Source organism: Cervus elaphus, chromosome 11, assembly GCF_910594005.1.
Source record: "Cervus elaphus chromosome 11, mCerEla1.1, whole genome shotgun sequence".
Classification (NCBI taxonomy): Eukaryota; Metazoa; Chordata; class Mammalia; order Artiodactyla; family Cervidae; genus Cervus; species Cervus elaphus.
In genome coordinates, this window is record NC_057825.1 from 7645034 (window position 1) to 7669202 (window position 24169).

Consider the following 24169-nt stretch of genomic DNA (forward strand, 5'->3'; position numbering starts at 1 on the left):
GGAAGGACTGATAATGAAGCTGAAACTCCAGTACTTTGGCCACCTCATGCGAAGAACTGACTCATTGGAAAAGACCCTGATGCTGGGAGGGATTGGGGGCAGGAGGAGAAGGGGATGACAGAGAATGAGGTGGCTGGATGGCATCATCGACTCGATGGACATGAGTTTGAGTAAACTGCGGGAGTTGGTGATGGACAGGGAGGCCTGGCGTGCTGCAGTCCATGGGGTTGCAAAGGACACAAATGAGTGACTGAACTGAACTGAATCTACTTTCTGTCTCTAATAGATTTGTATATTCTGGACATAAGAATATAGTCATAAATCTATCACCTTTTGTGACAGGTATCTTAAATAATACTCCATCATATGACTATATTATTCTATATCCTATTCTCTCACCAGTTGACGGACATTTGGATTATTTATACTTCTTAACTATTATGAATAATTGTGGTATGAAATTTTCCTCTTGGGTATATGCTTAGGATTGGAATTGCTAGGTCATATAATAACTCTGCTTAACTTAAAAAAAAAAATTTTTTTTTTGGCCTAGCCAAACAGTACATGGGAGCTTAGTTCCCCAACCATGGATCGAACCCATGCCCACTGCATTGTCAGCTTGGAGTCTTAACACCTGGACTGCCAGGGAAGTCCTAAGTATACCTTATTTGATAATTCAAAATCAAAACACTTTTTAAAGGATTCAAAATTGTACAAACATACTTACAATGGTCAAAGACTAAAAGATGCTGCACAGAAGGAAAACATCCACAAAACTAGTTATCAGAATTGCGGGGGGCAACGTGCCAGAAAGGATTCCTCAAGAAAGTAGCATCTAAGCTGAGACAAGAAGGACAAGAGGTGTGTGCTGGATATAGATTGGAGCAAGAAAAGTGTTTAGTAGGGAATAAATGGCTCAGACGGTCAAGAATTCACCTGCAATGCAGAAGACCTGGGCTGGATCCCTGGGTTGGGAAAATCCCCTGGAGAAGAGAATGGCAATCCACTCCAGTATTCTTTTTTTTTTTTTCACTCCAGTATTTTTGCCTGGAGAATCCCATGAACAGAGGAGCCTGGAGGGCTACAGTCCATGAGAACCCAAAGAGTCGGACACGACTGAGCGACTAACACACACACACAGACACACACACGGGTGAGAAGATTATTAAAAGAACACACACACACACGAGTGAGAAGAGCATTAAAAGAAGCAAAAGTGCTTTAAGCTGTCTGGATTGGAGAAAGGATGGGGGGGGGGGGATGGCAAGAAAGGGGAAAGAGTGGAGAGAGAAACGGGGGTGCCGATCATCCTTGTCTATGTTAAGGGTTATAAGGCAAGGAAATGCCCTGATCAGATTTATTCGTTTTGGAAACATTCACTATGGAACTGTGGAGAGCATGAGGGGAAGGAGCAGGGGGTTCCATCAGGAGGCTGTTGCAGAAATCCAGAGGAGAAACGATGGTGGACAGAGACTGGCCCTACTGGAGAAGGAGAGGCTCTGGTTTGAGAGATCCTTAGAGGATTTGACGACTTGGACAAAGAGCTGAGGAAAACGGCAGGAGCCAAAGCCGACTCCCCATTGCCCAGGGTGATCTCCGAGGCGCCTAAAGGGCTTAATTAACTAACTGGAGAAGTAGCACCGCGTTCGGGAAGAAGACGGTGAGTGCTTTTGGACGCGTGGGAGTGAGCTACCTGCGGAGAAGCCAGGGAGAGACGTCCAATAGGGCGCTGGACGGAGGGGCAGGCGCTAGAGGCGCCTCGTCGGTGCTGACGAGGAAGGTGGAGTCAGTCCGCCCTTAACTATTCCCGGCCTCCGGGGAACCTCAGGTCAGAGCGCCGCCGGAAGCCGGTGTCACCGAGTCGGTCCCCGCCCCCCGCCATCAGCGCCCCAGCCCCGCGAGCGCCCGTGAGGAGCTCCCGGAGGACGGACTGAAGCGGGGACCAACCACCGCTCCCCTCCTCTACTACCCACATACCCGGCCAGTGTCCGGGAGAGCAGGCGACACGGGGCCCCGGAACCTTCGGCAGCGGCCGCCCGCGTTCGCCGTGGGAACCGGTCCGGGGAACCCGTTCGCTGTTGCTAAGGGGCGGTCCCGGAAGTGACGCGCCTGGGGTTTGTTGACAGCGGAGGCGGCGGCGGCTGCAGGCTCCGAGCCGTAGGAGCCGGATCGGGGGTGGGGCCGGGCCCCGGAGTCAGCGCCCGGCGGCCCTCCGCCCCGCCCGCAGCCCTAAGGGCAAGGTAACGGCCACGGGGTCCCCCCCTCCCCGCGCCACGGCGCGACCCCCATCCCGCTCGGGGATCCGGTCCCTGGGATTCCCAAGCTCCGCCCCGCCGACCCCCGGTCTTCCCCCAGACCCCGGCCCTAGCGTGGCTAGATCCCCTGCCTCCGCAGGAGCTCTGGCTCGGGATTCTCCCCGGGCCGCATCCTCTGCGCCTCTTCGCCGAGGAAAGCACACCCCGTTCGTTCCCGGGGCCAAGGGATGGATCTGCGTCCTACCTATTTCTCCTCCTGCCTCTGGTGCCTCACCATCGCCGCTGCAATCATTTGCATCTGGGCCGGAGGTGTGGGAGAACTCCCTGGTCTACCCCTGCTGCCGGGTCTGAGAAACGTGCCTTTAAAAAATTGAGCACCCTTCCTCCAGAAAGAAAATGACGCTCTGCCCACGGCCCCTACAAAATGGGGGATAGATGCAGGGCTGGAAGAACCAGCCTCTGCCCCTCCTACCTGTTGGATGAGCTGAGTTCCCCCAAAGCAGTGCTTGAAAACTCAGGGATGACACGATTGGGGTGGTGGGAATCCAACAGGGTGGGAAAGGGATGGTGTAGTATTGTAAGCCTAAGGGCCAAGGGAGCCCGATAGGTGAGTTGAAAGTGAAACTGACTGCTCGCTACAGCTCTGTGGGTGGAACTTGACTTGGCTGCGTTGGGGCCCAAGGTGTCCAAGATTGCCAGTCTTTGTGCCAGTAAGCACGGCGTTTGATTTTTAAATCAGAGAGGGAATGTCTGATGCCCCCATGGAAAAATTCCCCCCATATGGTCTTTCTCAGAAACAGTGCTTCTCTTCAGGATTCAAGCTGGTTAGAATGAGTATTGAGGACAGCTTTGAAAAGGGTCATAGGAGGCTGTACTTGAGAGCAGGAGGTGGTTGCCAGTTAGCAAAGAAGTCTCTGTTTCAGTTAACTCGTTCATTCAGCAAATCAGAAAGTTATGTAAGGTGGAGAAAAATATATGTACGGTGGAGAAAAATAGAGCAGGAAGGGCCATGGAAAGGGTCGGATACTGGGTTTGCCCTTTATATAGAGGGTGATCCAGAGAAGGGCTCTAATAAGGTGATGTCTGAGCAGAGATCTAAGTGGGGGGAGGGAGCAAGTGCAAAGGTCCTGAGGTGGAAAATCTGATGGTTTTATGAAATAGCAGGAGGACAGTAGGGCTGGAGCAGAGTGAAGGAGGGGAAGAGTGATTGACAAGGAAGTCAGAGAAGAGTATGGAGGAGACATTGGTAGGGAGGGTGTTGGGCTGTTCATGTGATGTAGGGTCATAAGGTGTCTAATAGGACACCTTTCAAAACTGCACTAATTTGAAGTGTCTGGTGGTCAGAGAAAATACAGATTTGTTCTAGGTGACAAATGGCCGTTGTGCTCTGCCTGGCGTTGTCAGTACTCTTTCTCCATCTTGACAATGACCACTGATGGAATAAATTTTGAAAAGGATGGAAATAGAGCACTGTAGTTAAATCTGGTCATGGCACTTGCTTGCTGGTTATGAGAACTGAATGAAGGACCTTTTCCCACCCCTCTGTCCTCATCTACAGCCTCATAGGATTGTTGGGCTAAATGAGAGGTCACGTACTAAAGTGCTTGGTGCACTATTTGGTGCATATTAAGTCCTCAGTAAGTCTTGCAGGTATGCTGATGGCAATGACGATGGTGAGGAAATGTTTGCATGTGTCTGTCTCAAAGCCTTTCTTTTTAGCACCAGCTGATGATGTCACTAGCTCTTGGCTCCCTCTCTGAACTCATAGAATTCTGGAGAACAGTGAGGGAGACAAAGTGGAAACTTGTCACCCCTCAGGGGGAACAGTGGTTGCGTATCACTGTCATAGTAGCTGGATCCTAGCTTTTCTGACACCAGTGGGAGGTTATTGGGGCTCTTTTTTTTTTTTTTTTTTAAGGGCCCAGCAAATCCCCATTTTGCCATGTAATGTAGGCCAAATGATGGTGTTGAAATAGAAATGACATGGAGACGGGTCGCGGGGAGCAGTGCATGTTGGCATGTGGTTGGGGTGTGTGTGGCTGATGGAGACTGTTGATCCTAGATGCGCCCAGCAGAGGCTGAGATGTTGCAGCCTGCCTGGTAAGGCAAGGAACAGTGTGGTTGCTCTGTCTCCTCAACCCCCAAGCCCGGAGTATGTCAACAGGCTTGGGTTCATAAGCTGAGCAGGGCAGCTGGGCCAGAGGATTTGAAAATGAAAAGTCATAGCACGCTGACACTGAGAGCCGGGGTGCTGGAGCCAGTTGCTGTGGGTAGAACTTGGACCAGTCGTCATCTAGGGAGCTGGGGTCAAGGCCAGCTCTGCGGCTGGTTCACTGTGTGAGCTTGGACACGTCCTATCCCCTGCCTGGGCCTACATTTTCTTGTGTCTACCCTAGCTCTAAGCTGTTGGGAGGATGAAATGAGACACAGGTTTTAAAAGAATTCAGCGCACTGCAATGGGCTTCCCTTGTGGCTCGGCTGGTAAAGAATCCGCCTGCAATGTGGGAGACCTCGGTTCAATCCCTGGGTTGGGAAGATCCCCTAGAGAAGGGAAAGGCTACTCACTCCAGTATTCTGGCCTAAATTCCATGGGCTGTATAGTTCATGGGGTCGCAAAGTATCAGACACGACTGAGCGACTTTCACTTACTGCACTCTAATGCCCTCTACACAGGTAAGAACAGCTCTTCTTGTGATTAGCATTACCATGATTCTGCAGGCTTCACTTTGGGGCAAAGGACTTCAGTACCTCAGCTGTTCTTGACTCTTGAAATGCAAGTTCAGAGACCCCTGTTGGAGCATTTACTTTGAGACCAATATCCTGTGACTGGTTCAATCACTGATGCTAATTTTTCCAGCTTCAGAAATGGGCATAAGGATCTCTCCAAGCATTATTCTTGGGAAATCCCTCCATAATTATTGGTTACCACCTTCTTGCCATTATTTCATCACGTCTCTTCAGCAAACCCATGTAGTAGGTGCTGTTGGCAACTCATGGACAGATAAGGACCCTGATGAATATTGAGTCTGGCAAACATTGCCTGGGGACCTCATGGAGCTGAGGCTCCTTCACCTGCAACCAACCAGTCACATGGTTACTGTGTCATGGAGACCTCATGAGTTACGCTGGGTCCCTTCTTCAGGAAGCTTCTAGTCCTATGGTCAAAAAATAATGTATGCCCATAGGATAGTTACCAGGGATGCCTGATCATCTATGCTCAATGCCCAAGGACACTCTAGGTTGTAAGGAGGTGAAGGCTCATGCTACAGAAGGGAGAGCTGAGGCCTGAAGAAACGGTTCCTGTCCACAGCATAATGATGGAGAGAGCCAGGCTCCTCCTGGGGCACTTGGGCACATCATCACACATCCTTGAACCATAGTTTCTTCATCTGGAAAACAAAATCATGTGTCTTTGTAGGTTATTTGTGGCTTCAATGAACACATGCATGGGAAGCACAAAATTCTGAGTCTCAGTAATGAATACATGTATACATACTGATCTGTACATGTGGACCTGTGTACCTATACACAGTCTGTGGCCAGTTCACCACTGAGTCTCAGCTGCCTCGTCTGCAAGTGGTCGATTATAACTCCCGCCTCGTGTGGTTGTTGGGAGAATTAAATGAGTTAGCACGTGCAGAGTACTTATCAGGGTCCTCGGAATACAGTGCTCAGTATGACTGTGATCATCGTTCAGTTGCAAGCGTGAAATGTACGTGTCCCCAAGGCCACTCTGCCTCTTTGTACGCCAGTGAGGGGCGATGCGCCTTCCATTTCCACATCTTCCTAATGTCACCCACCCTGCAGAGTAGTCTCTGCAGGTCAGAGACCCGCTGGGATGCCCTCAGAGCCTCGCCTGCACCCCTGCCCCCAGCACCTGCCCTGACCCCCTCCACAGCAGCCTCCCACCCCCTCTATCTGGCCTGTGATCCTCTCCCTCCTGGAAAGCTTCCAGCCTCTGTAAATAGGATATTTGTTTGGGTTTTCCCTGTAGCTCCTGGGTTAATATTTCATAGGGTGGGCACCACTCAGAGCTTCTGGCTCCCCCAGCCTCTGTCGGCTGGGTGTCAGGACCCTGGCAGGGTCCCATGCGCCCTGCTCTGGATCCCAGATTCCCTTCCCTTTCCATTGGATGGACAGGAGACTGGATGGCTTGGTGAGAAGCATGGGTTTGGTTTAGGTTTGGATTGAGTCCCACTCTTGTTAGTTGTGTGACTTTAGACAAGCCTCAGTGTCTTCATGGGAATACAGAGTAACAATCTCTACCTCAGGGTGTTTTAATGTGGCAGCTCCGGCAGAAGCAAACCTCTATTCTGTTATGTGCCAGGCACAGGCCAGGCCCCGAGGATCCAGGAGGGTGGAAGCGGAGAGGATTCCTCTCCTCCTGGATCCTCGGGGCCCAGCCCAGGCTGGGGGAGGGGTCGTTAGACAAATTATTATACAAGCAATGAATTAGCCACAGGATCCTTGAGAATGTCGTTTGTTGGTTAAGTTAGAAACTTTATGAAATAAAGCCGTAAGGAGCTTAGACGAAGCAACCGATTTGGAGGCGGCTGTTAGCGTTCGCTCCCCACTGCCCCCCACCCCCAGGATGTCATAGCTCCTGTCAGATGCAGGCAAGAGATGGCATGGAGGAAGATGCAGGATTCTTCTTGCTGTGTGCTTGTTCTGTTATAATCAGAGTTCTTTCCATCTCCAGTTGCCAGAATCCCAAATGGCCAGTGCCCACCATGAGAATGCAGAGCCTGAGGGGCTAGTCATGGGGTGGGTAGTGATGCCCACCTCTGGCCGGAAGGGGTACAGTTAGGGGGGCCCCCAGGCGTCTCAGCCTCTGTGCCGAGATGGATGGCCCAATCTTCCTCCGGCTCATCCCCGGCCCCGGCAGCAGGGCTGGCACTGCCCAAAGCTGGTTGCCAGATCTGTGCCATCTGGCCGGTTATCTTCTGAAGGCAGTTGGTTCATCTTGGCGGCTGACAAACTGGTGTTTCTTCCAGCTGAGGAGCAGGGTTAGGGCCGAGCGGCTACCTGGGTGACTGGGCTTGTTCTATGGAGAGAGTGAAGCCCCTGCAGCTCTCTCGTCCCAAGTGGGGAGGGTTCTTCTGTGCCCCCTGGGTGCTGGCACTGTCCCAGGCACAGTGGGTGGGGAGCATCCGAGAGCATGCCTTGCCCCCCAGGTCCCCTGCTTGCGCTGAAACCCTACAGCATACGTGCTGTGCCCACATGGGGCATGCGGCCTTTGTTCGGCCCGGAGTCGTGGAATCGAGCCTGTGGTGCCAGGGCCCCACACCCTCTGCCCTTTCAGTCTGGGAGCATCTTATCCTTCTTCCTGGAACGCCTTTCCCTTCTCTCCCTGCCACCAGAGTGAACTATGACTCATCTTTTGGGTTGCTGCTGAAATGTCACTTCCAAGGACATCTGCCCTAACTCCCTAGCCCAGGGCAGGTCCCCGGGGGCTCGGGCACCCAGACCCCCAGCTACCACCCTTTCCTTCAGAGCACGGGGCCCAGTGGCGTGGGTTTGTGTGCTGCTTAGGTGGGGGTGTCTGTCCCCCTCCAGAACCAGCGTGCTCCACAAGGACTAAGACCTGCCTGCTTTGGCTCACCCTCAGGCCCACAGTGCTCCATAGACAGTAACCCCGGGCCAAGTACAGGGGTGGGACCAGAGGAGACAGCCCGCTTCCTGCCCTCATGCAGCTGGCTGGCTGGCAGGGAGGCTGGACCATTAAACCGGCATCAGTTCAAAATATTAATTGTTGTGGTAGGGCCCGTGGGGGCAGCCAGCTTGAGAACCCTGGGCAGGTCAGGGAAGGCTTCCCAGAGGAAGCAACACTAAGGCCTGAGGGCATGGAGACTTCAGCTGGGTAAAGAGTTCAAAGGTTGGGAGATGCTTCCTGGAGGAGGGGCAGGAATGTGTTTTGGGGGTTGGGAATGGGGTTGAGGGGAAAAAGTGGATGCCGAAGGTCTGAAGGTAACCCTGTGCCTCTGGCCCATTGCCAGTACAACGGAGGCCACTATGGCTGGAGTAGGGAGTCTGAGACGGCGAGCAGGCTGCAGAGCTGGTTCCACTTCTGGGGGCCTTGAGTGACTGCTCAAAGAGATGAACTCGGCAGTTTCCAGCAGGACGCCTGGCCCTGCCAGCGGTGTGCACGCTGAGCTCAGCTTCCCGGGCAAGAGGTTGATGCCTTCTTGAAGATCTGAGAGTGAGCGCAATCAAGGGAGGGCCGTGCCCAGGGCCCAGGCCACCTGTTTACTGTGCTTTTCCTCGAGGGTGTCACGGCCCCAGTGGAACAGCTGGCACAGTGAGCCTGGTGGCAGGGAGCCAGGGCCCTGGAGCTGGGGGGAACAGATCCTGCACTAGGGACCAGGGCAGGTGAGGCAGGAGAAAGGGATGACAACGGTGATGGTGATGTGAAAGCTATTAGTGAGCAGTTACAATGTGCTGGGTACCATGCTAAGCCCTTTCTATATTGTTCCGTGTTATCTGCACACGGTGTTCTCTGTTTTAGAGAAGAAACTGAGGCACAGAGAAGTGAAGACACTTGCCCAAGTTCACCAGCTCTCAGGCAGCGGGGCTGAGACTGGAAGCTGGGTTGGCCTGGCCCCAGAGCTCTTAGAGCACGGTCACCAGTGGCGCCAGAACCTAGAACTGGCCGTTCCAAGGGGCACAGTGTTCTGTGGCCGCCCACTCAGTTTCCCGAGCAGCCTAGAAGCCTCAAATGTGGATGCAGAGGCTCCAAGATGCCAGGGGTGATGCTGGGGCCTCGACCCCTGCAGAACCCTCCAAGAGATGAGGTTCCCATCCCGGTTTGGACAGAGCAGCCCCTCTCTCTGAGCCGGAGTTTCCTCACCTGTAAGGTGGGGTCATGACCACCCGTTGTTGTGCACTGAGGCGTGTCACGCCTGAGATGAGGCATTTTTCCCAACAATCTTGTGAAGTGGGGATTGTTGTCCCCATTTTCCAGATGAGGAAACTGAGGACCAGAGAGGTTAAATAATTTACAAGTGAACTGTGGAACTGAATTGAAACATGGCTCTAAAAAAAAAAGAAAAAGAAACATGGTTCTGTCTAACCACAGAGCCTTCACTTGAAAAAAAGCAAAATCTATTGAAGGATGCTATAGACTAGGACAGGCGCCCAGAGCCTGAGCAGACAGTTTGAATATCTACAAGTGTGCATACCTGTCCCAGCCCACCCAGAGACCCCTGCCACTTTCTGATTACTGCCTCCTGCAAAGGTAATCACCACCCTGACTTCTAACACCATAGATTCATTTTGCCTATTCCCCCGCTCCTACTTCTTTTTGGTCTTTGTTTATTTGGCTGTTCCGAGTCTTAGTTGCGACACACAGAATCTTCCATCTTCCTTGCAGCAGGTAGGATTTTTAGTTGCGTCATATGGGATCTAGTTCCTTGGCCAGGGATTAAACCAGGGCCCCCTGCATTGGGATCTCAGAGTCCTAGCCATTGGACCACCAGGGAAGTCCCTTTCTCCCCATTTCTGATGTAGACTGTCACAGGAAAATGGTTTGGGACTAATTCCTGACTGACCTTGGGTCTGTAAATGGTTGATTGTTTCCTGTCTTAGTCACTCCACTTGGAGTTGAAGTTTCATTCTCTCTTTTCCCTGGTGGCTCAGAGGTTAAAGCATCTGCCTGCAATGCGGGAGACCCGGGTTTGATCCTTGGGTCAGGAAGATCCCCTGGAAAAGGAAATGGCAACCCACTCCAGTATTCTTGCCTGGAAAATCCCATGGTGGAAGGAGCCTGGTAGGCTACAGTCCACGGGGTTGCAAAGAGCTGGACACAACTGAGCTACTTCACTTTCACTAGCCACTTATGGTAGCTGACGATGCATAGTCAGTTGGAATATCACTTACCTGGACCCCCAATCCCTTTTAAATGTGGACCTCTTTGGTGTCCAGGCCATTTTCTTTTTTGTTGAATTGCAATATACATTTTTAGAAGTGCACATGTCGTAATAGACAGCTCTCTGAATATTGATAAAGTGCACACACCTGTATGCCCAGCACTCAGATAAGGGACTGGAAGCTTCTCAGCACCCAGCCAAACCCCCAAAATAACCACAGTCCTGACTTCTGCTACCACAGATTAGATTTTCCTTCTTTTAAAAAAAAAAATTATGTTTTTTTCCTTTTGGCCATGTCACGTGGCATGCAGGACTTTAGTTCCCCATCCAGGGATGGAACCTGTGCCCCCTGCAGTGGAAGTGTGGAGTCCTAACCAGTGGACCACCAGGGAATTAATTCTCAGATTATCTTGTTTTTTAACATAAGGAAGTAAAACCACACGTGGATTCACTCCGTGTATGAGTATACACTCTTCTGCGTCCGGCTCCTTTCCCTCAGCATTGTGAGGCTCATCCAGGCTGTTGAGAGGTGGTGCGTTCTCATTGCTGGGTAATGTTGCATCGGTGAGTCGACCGTAGTCTTTATTCTCATGTCTGGACATTCAACTTCTGTCCTGTTAGCGATGGTGCTGCCATAGACATTCTGTCTGTGTCTTCCATGAACATTCACCTGCCTTGCTGGTGGGTGTATACCTGGTGGTGGGGCTGCTGACCGCTGACCGTGTGTGTGTGTTCAGCTTTAATAGCATCTCACAGTATCCTGGTTACACTCCCAGTTCACGCCAGTTCCCACTCCCACCAGCAGTGTGGGTGGCCTCCTCTTGTTCCATAGCTTCTTTTTTTTTTTTTCTTTTTTTTTCATAGCTTCACTCTTAACACAGGCTCGGTGTTGCCTGTTTTGTTGTTTCCAATGGAGCTGTTCTGATGGCTGCAAAACGGTATCTCATTGTGGTTTTCCTTTTCCTTATGTTTATTGTTTGTTTCCTTATCCTTTATGAAGGCCTTTACCTGTTTTTTGGTTTTTTTTTTTTGCCTGTTTTTTAATTGGATTCTGTGTCCTGATCTGTAGAAATTTTTATATATTCTGAATACAAGTCTTTTGTTGGATATATTATTGGAAACATCTTCTAGTTTGTGACTTGTCTTTTCTCTGTCTTAGTGGTACCTTTGGATGAAAAGAGTTTTAATTTTGAGGCAGTCCAATTTGTCAGTTTCTCTTTATAGATTTTTTTTTTTTTGGTGACCTATTTAAGAAATGATTGCCTACTCTAAAATCATAAAGATATACTCCTATGTTTTTTTCTAGAAATCTATTTGTTTTACCTTTCACATGGTCTGTGGTCCATCTCAAATTAACTTTCGTGTATGTATGAATGACACTTCTTCACTTCAGTGCATATCAGTTTATTGTTTTTATCTTATGAGTCCTTTTAAGAAAACTTTACCTACCTCAAGATCATGAAGATTCTCAGAGACTTCGCTTTTATTTTTTTTTATTAAACTTTTTACTTTGTTTTGGACTATAGCAAGTTAACAACATTGTGATAATTTCAGGTGGACAGCAGAGGGACTCAGCCATACATATGCACGTGTCCATTGTCTCCCAAACTCCCCTCCCATCCAAGCTGCCACATGACATTGAGCAGAGTTCCCTGTGCCATGCAGTAGGCCCTTGTTGATTATCCATCTTAAATATAACAGTGTGTACATGTCCATCCCAAACTCCCTAACTATACCTCATTTTTATTTTATTCATTTTTTTGCCACACTACACAGCCTGTGGGATCTTAGTTCCCTGACCAGGGATTGAACCCTGGGCCCTTAGCAGTGAAGGCATGGAGTACTAACCACTGGACCTCCAGGAAAGTCCCCACTTTTTTTTTTCTTTAATTGAGGTATAGTTAATGTTACAGGTGTATAACATACTCATTCACAATTTTTAAAGGTTACACTCCTTTAGAGTTACTGTGAAATATTGGCTATATTCCCTACGTTGGAACAACATGTCTTTATACACTATTTATTTTACACCTGATAGTTTGTACCTCTTACACGCCTAACCCCACCTCGTCCCTCCCCTTCCGTCTCCCCACTGGTAACCACGAGTTTGTTCTCTATGTCTGTGAGTCTGTTTCTCTTTTGTTATATTCACTAGTTCGTTCTATTTTTTAAATTCCACATGTAAGTGATGTCATATGGCATTTGTGTTTCTCTGTCTGATGAGACCTTGCTTTTTTAATAACAGTTTTATTGAGCTGTGTGATTCCCATGCCATCCAGTTCATCTGTTTAAAGTAAATCATTCAGCGGGTTTTGGGTCTATTCACAGGGTTGTGCAACCTTCACCAGGGTCAATTTTAGAACATTTTTCTTCACCCCAAAAAGAAATCCACAGCCCTTAGCAGTCACTCCCCATTTCCCTGCACCAGCCCCCAGCCTCCCAGCCTCAGGCAACCGCTGCTAATCTCTCCTGTCTCTGTGGGTTTGCCAGTTTGGCCAAACATTTCATGCAAATGAAATTATACAATAGGTGGCCTTTTGTGATTGGTTTCTTTCACTTAGCGTAACATTTTCAAGGTGCAGTGTTGTAGCGTGCGTCAGCACCACGTCCCATTACCGCTGAGTAAGATTCCATGGCATGGTTATACCATGTTTTTGTCTATCCATTCGTCAGTTGACGGGCATTTGAGTTGTTGTTTCCATTTGTGACGCTTTGGGATCATACCACGCTGAACATTAATGTACAGCTTCTCTGTGGTCATGTATCTTCATTTCCCCCGGGAGGAGCCCTCATTGCAAATCGTATCCGGTGAGATGCGGTGATGCCCTGTCTGTTAAACCCTGGCACACGCCACGTGTCCCCACCATGACGGCTCTAGACAGGGTAGGTGACACAGCGGCAGACACCCCAGTGTAGCAGTTGGCAAAGGCCCCTGCCAGCCCCACCCAAGCGCTGGGTCCCCAACACAGACATCTGCCCGCAGACTTTGAGAAGTCACGGAGACGCTCCGACAAGGCCCCCTGCTCTTTCTTTGCACAGGTCAAATCACGTGTAGATGGTGGCACATCAGAGCGGGCCGTGGGGGGGCGCAGGGGAGGGAGGAGTCAGGAGTCCTGGGCCCTGACCCTGCTAAGCTGCTGAATTTGGTTTTTTGTTTTTAATTTTTGCTTATTTATTTGGCTGCATTGGGTCTTCATGGCGGCACACAGGCCTTTCTCTTGTTTCGACCTCAAGAGCACAGGCTCAGTAGTGTGGCAGATGGGCTCAGTTGCTCCACAGCTTGTGGGATCTTAGTTGCCTGACCAGGGATCAAACCCGTGTCCCCTGCATTGGAGGACAAATTCTCAGTCACTGAACCACCAGGGAGGTCCCTAAACTGCTCGATTTGTATGTGCCATCCAGGCACCTCAGCTTGACTACTCAGAGAGCAGACGGACCTAGGGCAGCTGGGGTCCCAGCCGTTGCCCGTGTCTCGCTTAGCTGCTCTCTCCTTCCCCAGGCCGCAGCTCTGCTGATGATCCTGTGAGTGTCAGGGCATCACAGTTGCCCCTGGGGGCCCCTGTCCCAGTGTGGCCCACCTGCCGGCCCCCAGCATGGCGTCTGACACCCCCGAGTCCCTGATGGCCCTCTGCACCGACTTCTGCCTGCGCAACCTGGACGGCACCCTGGGCTACCTGCTGGACAAGGAGACCCTGCGGCTGCACCCGGACATCTTCCTGCCCAGCGAGATCTGTGACCGGCTCGTCAACGAGTGAGCAGGCGCGGGGCTGGGGCGGGGCCCGAGCCTCGGCATGGGTGTGTACGGAGAGGTGGGGAGCCCTGCGTGTGCCCCCTTGGGGGTGTGCACACACGTGGCTATCCATGGGTGCAGGAGAGCAGCGGCCTGTCTGTGTCCATCAGGTTCTAATTGTACATGTTGGCATGTGTGTGGCGGTGTGCACACGTGAAGGAATGTGTGTGCCCACACATGGGTTTCTGGTGCACAGGGCAGGTTTGAGTGTGAAGTTGCCAGTTTGTGTTAAGAGAATGTAGAAATTTCTTATGTAAATGAAGGAGTTACGTGCTGTCCTGTGTGTGTGTGTGTGCACGTGTGTCCATGCATGTGTGTACATGTGCCTGTGCACACATGTCTCTGTGTGAACCTGAACACTTATTACATGTTTACGCACCAGGGCCTGACTGCTTGACCCCTCAACAGGGATGAGATCATTCGGAAACTCTCTCTGTGGCTTCTCCAAGGGACTCCCCACTAGTAGAGACTCCTAAAAGAGTAATATCTGTGCCTGACTGCTCGGGGTTCAACCCAGGTTCCCCAGAGGGAAATGGTTAGCCCAGAAAGTTGCCTGTAAAAGTGGGAATCTGTGTGTGACCCAAGAGCCCAGCTTGTAAAAATGTTCTGAGTATCTGATGTGGATTGGGCACTAGATTAGACACTGCAGACCAAAATTGTGTCCATTTTACAGATGAAGGCGCTGAGGTCTGGTGAAGTTCACTTACTTGTGTGAAGTTGCCCAGGTAGTGAACATCCAATCCAGAATTTAGATTCTAGAGTGTTTGACTCCACAGCTTTTCCCAACCAGGCCAGGATTCTTGCCTCCACTGGTATCTCAGCAGAACTGTTACTGAGTGCTTGCCCAGTACCCAGCTCAGAGCTCCAGACGCCTCGGCTCAGTCTTGCTGTTGGATGGGGTCCTGGGAGGGGCTGATCAAGGAGCCAGAAGCTGGCTTAAAAAGAAGACGGGGAGTGTGGACGTGTGTGTTTGTTACAGAAGTGTCTACATTTTAGTGGGGGAAGAGCTTGGGATTTGCCAGTGATAAGAGGCCCTTCATCACCAGTTAGTTTACTTTTGGACTCCTGGGTCCTGGGTCCACCCTTAAACTCACCGGTCAGGTGCTCAGGATCCAACCAGGTACTATGAGGAGGAGGAGACGGAGGTTGCTGCTGGGATGATCAGGGAAGTCTTGGCAGGGGAGGCTTGTGCTGGGCCTTGAAGGGAGGGCGAGGGGCCCTGCCCTGAACCAGGCTTCCTTCCCTCCCAGGTACGTGGAGCTGGTCAACGCCGCCTGCAACTTTGAGCCGCACGAGAGCTTCTTCAGCCTCTTCTCTGACCCCCGCAGCACCCGCCTCACCCGCATCCATCTCCGCGAGGACCTGGTGCAAGACCAGGACCTGGAGGCCATTCGCAAGCAGGTGAGACCCAGTCATTCAGGCCCCGGGCACGGCCACGGGAGGCCGCCCCAAGACAGTTAGGCAGGGAGTCGGAGCAGCAATCCCAAGGCCCCGCCAGTGCCCTTCCTGTTGTGCAGCGCATGCGTGTATACTCACTAAGTCATGTTCGACTCTTTGTGACCCTATGGACTGTAGCCCGCCAGACTTCTCTGTCCATGGGATTCTCCCAGGCAGGAATACTGGAGCAGGTAGCCATGCCCTCCTCCAGGGGATCTTCCCAATTCAGGGATCAAACCCTCATCTCCTGCAGCTCCTGCTCTGCAGGCAGATTGCCACTAAGCCGCCAGGGAAGCCCCCTATTGTGCAGACCCCTCCCCAATCCCACCTGTGGCCCAGGGCCAGGGTAGGGGTGGGCGGAGATGATGACGGGGCTGTGCCCGCCGCCAGGACCTGGTGGAGCTGTACCTGACCAACTGCGAGAAGCTGTCCGCCAAGAGCCTGCAGACTCTAAGGAGCTTCAGCCACACCCTGGTGTCCCTGAGCCTCTTCGGCTGTGCGAACATCTTCTACGAGGAGGAGAACCCCGGGGGCTGCGAAGACGAGTGCCTTGTCAACCCCACCTGCCAGGTGCTGGTCAAGGACTTCACCTTCGAGGGCTTCACCCGCCTGCGCTTCCTCAACCTGGGCCGCATGATCGATGGGGTCCCCGTGGAGTCCCTGCTGCGGCCCCTCAACTCGCTGGCTGCCTTGGACCTCTCGGGCATCCAGACGAGCGACGCAGCCTTCCTCACCCAGTGGAAAGACAGTCTGGTGTCCCTCGTGCTCTACAACATGGACCTGTCGGATGACCACATCCGCGTCATCGTCCAGCTGCACAAGCTGCGGTGAGCTCTGAGCTTGCGGGGTTGGGGTGGGGAGGCGGGGGTCGGCAGTCCCAGAAGTTCCCTGACCTGCCGGCCAGGTAGCACGTGGGGCTGGAAGAGACAGTCCCATGCTTTACACCCCCTGTTCTGGCTGGATTGGGGCTGTTCAGGGCACCTGGGTCAGCTGTAGCAGGGGCCTTGGACTGAAGCAGCAGGAGTCGACGAGGCAGCCCCAGTCTGTGTCCAGCTCCTGACCCATGACCCCCTTGCCCCAACCTCCAGACACCTGGACATCTCCCGAGACCGCCTCTCCAGCTACTACAAGTTCAAGCTGACTCGCAAGGTGCTGAGCCTCTTCGTGCAGAAGCTGGGGAACCTGATGTCCTTGGACATCTCCGGCCACATGATCCTGGAGAACTGCAGCATCTCCAAGATGGATGAGGAAGCAGGACAGACCAGGTGGGGCCCCACCTGCCCTGTTTGCGAGCGGGTGTCATCCAACAAGCGTTGACCAGGCGCCCCTGTGCCAACCGCTACGCTAACGAGGAAGAAACAAATCGGGCCCTCTCGTGTGGGTATGAGCTAGTGGGACAGGCAGGTCATCACTGGGGCTGCGGTAGGGGCAACACGGGGCTCGGGAGTGGCCCCGAGAATCAGAAGGAAGGAGGAGGAGGCATGGCATCCAGGCTGTGCCGAAAGCTCACTCTTGGGTTTGCCGGAAGAAGACGTTTACCACGGCGCTGTGGCAGAGGGAACAGCATGTGCAAAGGCTGGAGTCATGAGCATGGGGAGTGACTGGAGGTTACAGCGCTCAGACGGGCTGAGCCGTGTGGTGGTGTTCACGGGAGGCCAGCGTACCCCCTGCTTGTTAGGCGTTACTGCCAACAGGCTGGACCCTGGGTTGGTCGGGTGAGAGAGCTGATTCAGACCTCCCTCTAGCTATCTTTGGTCTTTTTTTTTTTTTTTTTAATATTTATTTATTTATCTGGCTGTGTTGGGTCTTAGTTGCTGCATCTGGGCATGGGGGATCTTAGTTCCCCAACCAGGGATCGAACCCATCTGCCCTGCACTGCAAGGCAGATTCTTAACCACTGGATCACTAGGGAAGTCCCTGGTGTTTTATTTTTAATTGGAGTATAATTGTTTTACACTGTTGGGTTAGTTTCTGCTATACAACAAAGTGAATCGGCTATATGTATACATATGTCCCCTCCCTGTTACTGTCGTTGGTCTTAACCCTCCCCCCAACCTGGACTGGAGTGGAGTCTGGTTGACGGGCATGTCCATTCATGGCTGTTGAGGGAACCTAAAGGTGACACGCCCTCCCTGGAACAGCAGGCAGGATTGGCTGCAACAGTTATCTCCCATCCCACATGTTCTCTACAATGTGACCTTGTCACCCTCCCATCAAGAGGTGGGGTCTATGTCTGTCCCCTGCCTTTTTTTTTTTTGACCACACCATGAGACATGTAGGATCTTAGTTCCCCAACCAGGGATCAAACCCGTGCCCCCTGCAGTGGAAGCACAGAATCTTAAACACTAGACCACCAGGGAAGTCCCCTACTGCCTTTAAAATAAAAAATAGACAAGGCTAGAGGGCCTAGCAGAGGGCCCCAAGGAAATGTGCTTTGCCACCCCCAGGGAGAGGCTCTCCTTTGTGCTGAATCCAGGGCAGCCGCAGGCCCCACACACTGATTCCAGCACCCTCTCCCCTCAGCATCGAGCCTTCCAAGAGCAGCATCATGCCTTTCCGGGCCCTGAAGAGGCCACTGCAGTTCCTTGGGCTCTTCGAGACCTCCCTGTGCCGCCTGACGCACATTCCGGCCTACAAAGTGAGAGGGGGGCGCAGGGAGGGGAGGACCAGGGCGCCCCGGGACAAGGGAGGGGGTGTCCACCCTGGGGTCAGAGATGGAATTAGGATCAGGCATCCCGCCCCTCGGCCACTTCCCGGACGTCCTGAGCATGCGCCATCTCCAGGTGAGTGGTGACAAAAACGAGGAGCAGGTGCTGAACGCCATCGAGGCCTACACGGAGCACCGGCCGGAGATCACCTCGCGGGCCATCAACCTGCTTTTCGACATCGCACGCATCGAACGCTGCAACCAGCTTCTGCGGGCCCTGAAGGTCAGCACCAACCCTGGAGGGCCCTCCGAGGGGCTCCAGTTCATTCCCCACCATCCCCTCCTCAACCACCCCCCTCCTCCTTCCCAGGACACCGGCCATCCCACCCCCCGAACCCCAACTTCATCTCTCAGTGCCTCACTTGGCCCAGCACTGACCCTGTCGCAGGACCATGGCCGACCCCAGTTTCTGCCCCCCAACGCCGACTCCTGCCCTCAGGGAGCAGGATCGGGCTGAGCTCTGCCCCAGAGGACCTGTCCAAGCCCCCGCACCCCGCCCCAGGCCAGACCCTGCACGCCTGCAGCAGGCCCGGCCAACCCCCGGCCCTGTGTCTTGGTATAGCTGGTCATCACGGCCCTCAAGTGCCACAAGTATGACAAGAACATCCAGGTGACCGGCAGCGCCGCCCTCTTCTACCTGACCAATTCCGAGTACCGCTCGGAGCAGAGCGTCAAGCTGCGCCGGCAGGTCATCCAGGTGGTGCTGAATGGCATGGAGTCCTACCAGGAGGTGACGGTGAGCCCCCGCCCGCTGCCCACTCCGGCCCCTCGCCCTGTGTCCCGGCCTCGCTGAGCCCCATGGGTACTATGCTTGCTCTCCCCCTTTCTCTCCTGGCTCTGTCCCGCCCCGCTCCCAACGCCCCCCTCCAGGGCATCCCGCCCAGACTCTGGGACAGGGCATTCAGGGCCCCCTGACCTGGCCCCACCCGACTGTCCGTCTCCCACCCCGCCCTCCCCCAGGGGCCCCGGGCCTTTGCTCCTGCTTGTTCTTAACCCTTCTTCCCAGTAATGCTCTGCTGGGGTAGGTTTTTTGTTTTTTGTTTTTTAATAGCTGCTTTTGTTATAAAAGTAATAAAATTTTTACTGGCAAAAAATTACAATTATGGGTATAAGGGGGGAGGGAAAGCCATAATTTCAGCACACAGAGATAGCCACCATTAACATCCTTCTGGCTTTTAGTCTGTGCATAATTATTGAGTAAACAGGACCATCCTGTGCGTCCTGTGTGTTGTAACATGGCTTTTCATTTCAACAGCATCTTGTGAATGTGAATATCTCCCATATCAACAAATGCTTAACAAAAAAATTTGAAAAGTCATGTTTCTTTTCTGGCGACAAAAAGTGAGCTCCCTAATGCTTAGAAAACAAATTTAAGTAACAGAAAATGTTTAAGACTAACTAGAAAGTGAAAGTGCCAATCCTGGGGCTCCTCCCCCCCGGGCAGCTGGTTTTAACAGTTCAGCTTCCTAATTGTTGATGTCAGCACCGTGTGCAGCGCCTCCCCCAGAGAGAGGCCGCCCTGGTGCTGACTCTGTTGGGGACTTGGAGGCCGTGGCCAAGCCCCATCCCCACGGAGCAGTCAGGGGGCTCCCCCGAGTATGTGGGCTACACTGACTGAGTCAGCCCCACAGTTGAACATTTTAGGTTGCTTTTCACGTTTTGCTATTTCTTTTTTTTTTTTTTTAATTCGAACGTGCCAGCTCTTAGTTGTGATTAAGCGGGATCTTATTTGCAGTATGCAGGATTTAGTTCCCTGACCAGGGATTGAACCCAGGTCCCCTGTATTGGGAACTCAGAGTCTTACCCACTGGACCACCAGGGAAGTCCCCATGTTTTGCTCTTTCAAATCAGGCTTTGCTGAATACATATAAGCCATGCTTGTTATGAGATTTGTCTAAAAGGAGAACTGCTGGAGTGGTGGGTCTGTGTATTTTTAAAGCATTTGATATATATTCTTGCATTGTCCTCCAGAAAGGCTCTGGTGGGGATGCAACCTCTGCAGGAGTGAGGAGGCCCCTTTTCCTGCTGACGCCCAACTCCAGACTTGAGAGCAACTTTTTCCTTTGTTGAGATAGATTTTATCATCAGGTAAAAGGGTTTGTTTTTTTTTCCCCCTTGGCCATGCTATGCAGCATGTGGAATCTAAGTTCCTCAACCAGGGACTGAACCTGTGTCCTCTGCATTGGAAGCACAGATTAATCACTGGATCACCAAGGAGGTCCCAGGGGTGTCTTTTTTTTTTTTTAAAGAAAAAAGAATGCTAGTTGAAGACTTGCAAATTAATAAACTCATTCAAAGAAATAGTAATAAGAAATAGAAATTAATAAAAACCACTTTTTGACTGGGGAGATTGATGATACCCATTGACGAAGGCCAGGGGAAGAACACGTTCCCGTTTTCCGCTGGTGAGGTATGAATCAGACAGCCTCTTCATGGGGCAATTGGCAGAACCTGCCAAAACTGTAAGTGCACTGACCTTTTGGCCTAGGTATTCCACAGTTAAGAGATGTTCATAAAGGAAAAATATATATACATTCTCCCTTTTTGATACATAGAAGTCAGAGGAAACCAAAAGCTTTCAACAATAGGGGCCTGGCCCTGCAAAGTAGTGTAAGATCCACTGACATTATGGCATATGAGGGTAAATCTGTACATCCTAACATGGAAACATGGATGTCCCTGTGGGTGGACAAGTGAAGAGACGTTCTGGACCAATGTGGATAAAACCTCTTTTGCTCTTCCCCTCCCCATATTTGTATTTTCATGGTAGAGAAATCTTGATGGTTGTGCACCAAACTTTTAATAGGGATTACTTCTGAAGAATAAAGGGACTTTCACTTTCTGCTCAGATAATGTTATTTGAATGTTTCACAGTAAGTCTTGCTTCTATAATTTAAAATAATTTTTTCCCCAAATTACAAAATGTGTGTATATTATGGGGGGAAGGACAGAGTTAACAAGGGTTTGCAGTGTTAGTCACTCAGTCTTGTCTGACTCTTTGCAACCCTGTGGACTAGAGCCCACCAGGCTCCTCGGTCCATGGAATTCTCCAGGCAAGAATACTGGAGTGGGTGGCCATTCCCTTCTCCAGGGGATCTTCCCGACCCAGGGATCAAGCCCGGGTTGGTAATATTCTCTAAATTCTCTAAAATATTCACGTAAAAGTGATGAAGTGTGGTGAACTTCCAATATCTAATGAGAAAGGATGGAGGGAAGTTAAATTATGAGGAAAATGTGCCGAGAATACTATGAAATAAAAAAATAACCCACAGATAACAAAAAAAGAAATCAAGGGCGTGAAGCAAGTGGAACTTTCCTGTGCTGCTGGGGGTAGTGTAGACTGGTACAGGACGGTGAGAACATTCTGGAGGTACCTGGTGAAGCCGAAGACATGCACAGCTTGTCACCCAGATGCTCCACCCCACTCGTGGGCGGCCCTGGAAGAGCCCATACACATGGCTGCCTTGAAGAAACCAAACACCGAAGCCTACCCAAATGTCCACCAGCAGTGGGCTGGATGAATCAATTGGAATTCTACACTGCAAATTAAAAAAAGATAAATGCATCTCAGCTACTAATGACAACATGGTTGATCTCGCAAGGCTGCAGTGGAACATAAGCCGCCGCAAGTTGCTGGAGACTCTTTCAAATGGAAAGGCCAGGATAGGGCGGTCTCGCAGGGAGAGGGCTTACGATCAGGAAGGGACACACAGGGACTTCTTGATCAGTGTCCTTTTTCCTGACGCAGATGGTGGTTCCATGGTTGTTGAAGAGTTTGTTCGCTTAATAATTACTTGCGAAACTATACCTTGGTATTTCTCGCCCTCTACTCTGTATATTATAGTTCACTTTTTTTTTCATGTTAAAAAAAATAAATGGCCTCTTAGTCTCCTTCCAGAAAGCCTTCCTGGATTGCCACAGCTCTGGACGACCCCACACTTCTAGAGAGACTCTCGGGTCCAGCTTCCAGGGCCGCCCCTGACTGTGCTCCGCTTGTCTCCTGGCCTCACCCAGGTCCAGCGGAACTGCTGCCTGACGCTCTGCAACTTCAGCATCCCGGAGGAGCTGGAGTTCCAGTACCGCCGCGTCAACGAGCTCCTGCTCAGCATCCTCAACCCCACGCGGCAGGACGAGTCGATCCAGCGCATCGCCGTGCACCTGTGCAACGCGCTGGTCTGCCAGGTGGACAACGACCACAAGGAGGCCGTGGGCAAGATGGGCTTTGTCGTGGTGCGTGCAGCAGGGGGGCTGCCCTTCCCTCCTCTCCTCCCTCTCTCTTCCAGAACCCCCTGCCAAAAGGGTGGATTTGGGATTCACATCCTAGCAGTGAACGTTGCTTCTGACCCTAGAGTTCCTCCACCTAGCACTCTCTGTCATCCTCTCCCAGCCCCTCCATTGTCCCGGGACGTCCTACTATACGAGTCACTCCTGCCTGCTCAGACCAGGCGCCCCTGTTTTGTCTTTGCAGCTGGGATTAAAGAAGTATCTGAGGGACTAGCTGTTTAACGTCAGCCTCCTCCCTGGGTGGGAGACACCGTGCTACATCCTTCCATCATCCTGTCCCCAGCACTTCCCAGCACAGGGTCTGGTGCACAATGGGGGAGATCATCAATATCTGCTGGAGAAAGGAAGGGAAGAATGAGGGAGGCACCTCCAGTCTCCTTTCAGTCATCGCTGGGGAGGCTGAAGTCCACAGGGCGGGAGGGCTGTGCCCAAAGCCAGGCGGGTCCAGGTTGAGCCAGGCCTCCTAATGCTAAGTACCGGGTCTGTGGGTCGCACTTCTTCCAACAGCCTCCCAAATAGAGAGGCAGGGGTTTTTTGTTTGTTTCTTGAAATATTTATGTACTTAATTGGCTGTGTCAGTTCCTAGCTGCGGCAGGCTCAGTGGTTGTGGTACTTGGGTTTAGTTGCCCTGCAGCGTATGGGATCTTAGTTCTTCAACCAAGGATCAAACCCACGTTCCCTGCATTGGAAGGCGGATTCCCAACCACTGGGCCCCCAGGGTAGTGCCTAGAGAGGCAGATGTAGTCTCGTCAGGAAGTATTAACAGGAACGGGGTAACTGACTTCTCCCTCCATCTTGGTTCTGGGAGGACACGGTAGCTCTTGAAGCCCTGGCCCTCCTGCCACGCCCCCTCAAGTTTTCTTCTCTGCCCACAGACCATGCTGAAGCTGATTCAGAAGAAGCTGCTGGACAAGATAGTAAGTCAAATCTTCATGGAGCCACCCGCCCCCTTCCCTCGGCTGAGAGGGGACTGGTTCGCCCTGGGGGGTGTGCACCTCTGTCCGGGGACCCCCCCCGGGTGCCTGCGGGCCCCTCCCGGCGCACCTGTGCTGAGCCCTCTCCCCGCCTCAGTGCGACCAGGTGATGGAGTTCTCCTGGAGCGCCCTGTGGAACATCACAGATGAGACGCCCGACAACTGCGAGATGTTCCTCAACTTCAATGGCATGAAGCTCTTCCTGGACTGCCTGAAGGTAGCGCCTCTCCAGCAGCAGCCAGACCCCCACTCGGCCTCTCCTCTGACCCCAGGTCCCCCAGCCACCCTCTCCCTGTGGTTCCCATGGAAGGGCAGTGGGGTCCACTCAGACCCACCAGCCCAGGATGTGCTGTGGAGGTCTTCCCTGACCCAGACGGCCTGGCTGGGCCTCTCTTAGAGCCCTCCCTCCAAGGGAATTCCCAGGTGGCGCTAGTGGTAAAGAACCCGCCTGCCAAAGTAGAAGACAGAAGAAATGGGTTTGGTCCCTGGGTTGCGAGGATCCCCTGGAGGAGGAAATGGCAACCCACTCCAGTATCCTTGCCTGGAGAATCCCACGGACAGAGGAGCCGGGTGGGTTACAGTCCGTGGGGTTGCAGAGTCGGACACGACTGAAGTGACTTAACACACAACACACACTCCAAGGAAAAACCCAAACCGGTGCCTCTCAGCGTGGTGGTTCAAACTGCCCAGGTCTGACCAGAATCCACTGGTGTGTCTACTGGACAGAATCATGTCCAGTAGGATGGCCTGTTCATCCTAAAACTCATTCTTTATTTTCTTGCTGTAGTTTCCAAAAGGATTTTAATATTTTGAGTTTTGGTAAATAGAATCATGTTTGTCCCATTCATAATTTTATA

The 24169-nt window shown here is 52.0% G+C and overlaps 1 protein-coding gene across 2 annotated transcripts in view; it reads left to right on the forward strand.

Annotated features, from left to right (window-relative positions):
* The first annotated feature begins 1866 nt into the window (after positions 1-1866).
* ZER1 (zyg-11 related cell cycle regulator) overlaps positions 1867-24169 on the forward strand; it is a 30358-nt gene continuing 8055 nt past the window's right edge. Inside the window, exons 1-11 of one of the 2 annotated variants that reach the window (XM_043916677.1) lie at positions 1867-2240; positions 13620-13871; positions 15161-15311; positions 15738-16174; positions 16436-16612; positions 17871-17985; positions 18131-18277; positions 18617-18784; positions 22069-22284; positions 23214-23255; positions 23410-23529. In XM_043916677.1, the coding sequence (XP_043772612.1) occupies positions 13714-13871; positions 15161-15311; positions 15738-16174; positions 16436-16612; positions 17871-17985; positions 18131-18277; positions 18617-18784; positions 22069-22284; positions 23214-23255; positions 23410-23529 (1731 nt within the window). In that variant the 5' untranslated portion in view covers positions 1867-2240; positions 13620-13713. Of the gene's footprint in view, positions 2241-13619; positions 13872-15160; positions 15312-15737; positions 16175-16435; positions 16613-17870; positions 17986-18130; positions 18278-18616; positions 18791-22068; positions 22285-23213; positions 23256-23409; positions 23530-24169 lie in introns of both variants that reach the window. The other variant, XM_043916676.1, reaches the window with a different exon arrangement.